General features: G+C 29.7%; 1 protein-coding gene across 2 annotated transcripts; it reads left to right on the top strand.

Moving 5' to 3' along the window:
* The first annotated feature begins 586 nt into the window (after nt 1-586).
* LOC124934182 (autophagy-related protein 8C) lies at nt 587-2,206 on the top strand. 2 transcript variants are annotated; one of them, XM_047474674.1, is made up of 6 exons: nt 587-616; nt 778-861; nt 1,338-1,393; nt 1,471-1,523; nt 1,672-1,790; nt 1,886-2,206. In XM_047474674.1, the coding sequence occupies exons 2-6, from the start codon at nt 825-827 to the stop codon at nt 1,978-1,980; spliced, it is 360 nt and encodes a 119-aa protein (XP_047330630.1). In that variant the 5' UTR covers nt 587-616; nt 778-824; the 3' UTR covers nt 1,981-2,206. The 2 variants fall into 2 exon arrangements, with proteins under 2 accessions (XP_047330630.1, XP_047330629.1); XM_047474673.1 differs by lacking the exon at nt 587-616 and adding an exon at nt 636-673.
* Nucleotides 2,207-2,579: the final 373 nt, after the last annotated feature.

Below are 2,579 nucleotides of genomic sequence, written 5' to 3'. Positions count from 1 at the left end.
ATAATATATATTTTTTAATTTATAAATATTATTTCGGTATATCCTGATATACTTTTATAAATCTCATATTTTTACCGTATCAATAATTTCGGTATCGGTATTATACTTTACATTTTTTTTAGTATACCGAAAAATTGATATTTTTAATATATTGTGTTATGGTATTTTTTATATGAGTAATGATACATACAACACCTTTATACAACATCTTCACACAATACCTACCTCATTTAGAAAGAAAGAGAAAATATATCTTAAAAAAATACGAGAGAAAAATATTTTCTTTTTCTTTCTAAATAAGGTAGGTGCTATACGAAGGTGTTGTATATATCATTACTCTTTTTATATACTCATAATATCGGTAATTTTTTTCACCTATTATTTGGAAATTTTATTTATTTTATATTTATTTTTATTATATTTATATTTGGTTTCCAAAGAATCTAATTTATAAAAAAAAATAAGATTATTTTGAAATAAAATAACCCCTAACCGATGCCACTAGATTTGTGAAGGTTCAAGAACGACGTCGTTCAGCCTCAAACACATCTTTATCCCTGATCGCGTAAGAAAGGAGTATTTGACGAATTCACGATACGGTTCATCCTCAACGAAGGTATCGAAGCTCTCTCTCTCTCTTTCTCTCTTTCTCAAATCTCAATTATTGTTTCAGGCAAGCAAACCGTTTCTTATTATCCTCCTCTAATGTCTGATTCATTATTCTGACTTCAAGTTACGATCTTTTCTCCTCCCCACCTCTCTTTCTCTGTTTTGCAGACAACTAATTTCTTTCTCGTTTTTGAAACATCGATCAAGTTCTAGCCATGGCCAAGAGCTCCTTCAAATTGGAACACCCTCTGGGTTTGTTTCTTTTTCTTAATTCGTTGCCTAATTTGTATTTTCTTCACTGTTCAAATCTAGGGTTGGATTTTGTTTTTCTTTATTTGGTGCCTTCGGTAATCGTTTGTTGATTGTTACGATTTTTCCGTATCTGTTACGTGATTTTTAATTCATGTTCTTTATGATATGCGTTTGAGAGGTTAGGGTTAGCAAATTATACAAAAGGGTGAATAATTCTATAGAAGTTTTGATGTTTCTTTGGCTTGATCAGCTTATTTGAGGCTTTTCTCAAGCTCTGTTATAGCTTGTTCTTGTAAAGGCAAGCAATTCGTTTAATTTGTTTATTCTTTTGGTTGGTAGGCAAGCCTGATATCCCTCTCAATCAATGAATCCAAATTTGCTAGTCTTTTTTCTATCAATTTGTTTCGATATTTGTAATGATTGATTGGTATGCGTAGAATTTGTTGTTGCTAAACGTATAAGATATGTTTATACAGAGAGGAGGCAAGCAGAAGCTGATCGTATTAGGGAGAAGTACCCAGATAGAATACCAGTGAGATATTTTGAATTGTTCTTCAATTTGTTGGGTTTAAAGAGTATTATTCTTAATTATTGTATTTTTATTTGTAGGTAATTGTGGAGAGGGCTGAAAGGAGTGACATTCCTGACATTGACAAGAAAAAGTTAGTTGTTTGCTTAACTTGTTATCATTCTATTGTATAATGCTGTCGTTCATCATTATAAAGATGAATCTGTCGCTTGATGATTGAGTTTGTTCAAATCACGTGTTCATGATTTAGTTTGAGAATGTTTATTTTTCGATTTGTATAGGTACTTGGTTCCTGCAGATCTTACTGTTGGTCAATTTGTGTATGTGGTGAGGAAGAGAATCAAATTGAGCCCTGAAAAGGCTATCTTCATTTTTGTCAAGAACATTCTACCGCCCACAGGTCAGTTGCGAACTTGCGATTGATAATTACATGCAATAATGAATTCTATTGAATCTCTAAATAGGCTATCGTTGAATTATTGTATTGTGTTGCAGCTGCTATGATGTCTGCCGTTTATGAGGAAAATAAGGACGAAGATGGCTTTCTTTACATGACCTACAGTGGTGAGAACACTTTTGGGTTGTTTTAGAACTAAAGGAAGAAGAGATGAATTGTGAATATATCTTTACTCATTTGAAATGCTTTGTTTTCGGTCTGTTTTAATTTGCTTCCTATTAAGATGGGATTTGTTGATATGGTATTATTGCAAACATAATTATGGTTACTTTTTAATATATGCCACTGGTTGTAAAGATGGATGATTCTCCTTTAATATGTTTTTTTTTTATGTTTTTTTATCTGAATTAATAATTTTACATGTTAGCTCCAAATTCATTTTTTAACATATCTTTTAGTCATAGCAATCTTCATGGTGGTATATAATTTCACATAAATTAACTTGTTTTGATTATTAAAATATATTAAGTTAATATTTTTTATATACTAGTGTTTAGATTTACATTAAATAACTTGTATATGAAAAACTAGCATTGGTATTTTAGTGTTATTCTTAGCTTTATTAGATGTAAGCATTTTTTTAATTATTTTTATGATCAAACATTATATTAAAATAGATGAATGTGATTTTGACTAATCATAGACAAAATTAATTTGCATACTAAATAACCTTGGTACATTATTATACAAAATGAACAAAATCAAAGCTATCTCACTTAAAAAAAAAATAAA

The sequence above is a fragment of the Impatiens glandulifera genome, chromosome 4, assembly GCF_907164915.1.
Source record: "Impatiens glandulifera chromosome 4, dImpGla2.1, whole genome shotgun sequence".
Classification (NCBI taxonomy): Eukaryota; Viridiplantae; Streptophyta; class Magnoliopsida; order Ericales; family Balsaminaceae; genus Impatiens; species Impatiens glandulifera.
Note: the sequence above shows the minus strand (reverse complement) of the source record. Positions and strands in the feature narration are given on the sequence as shown.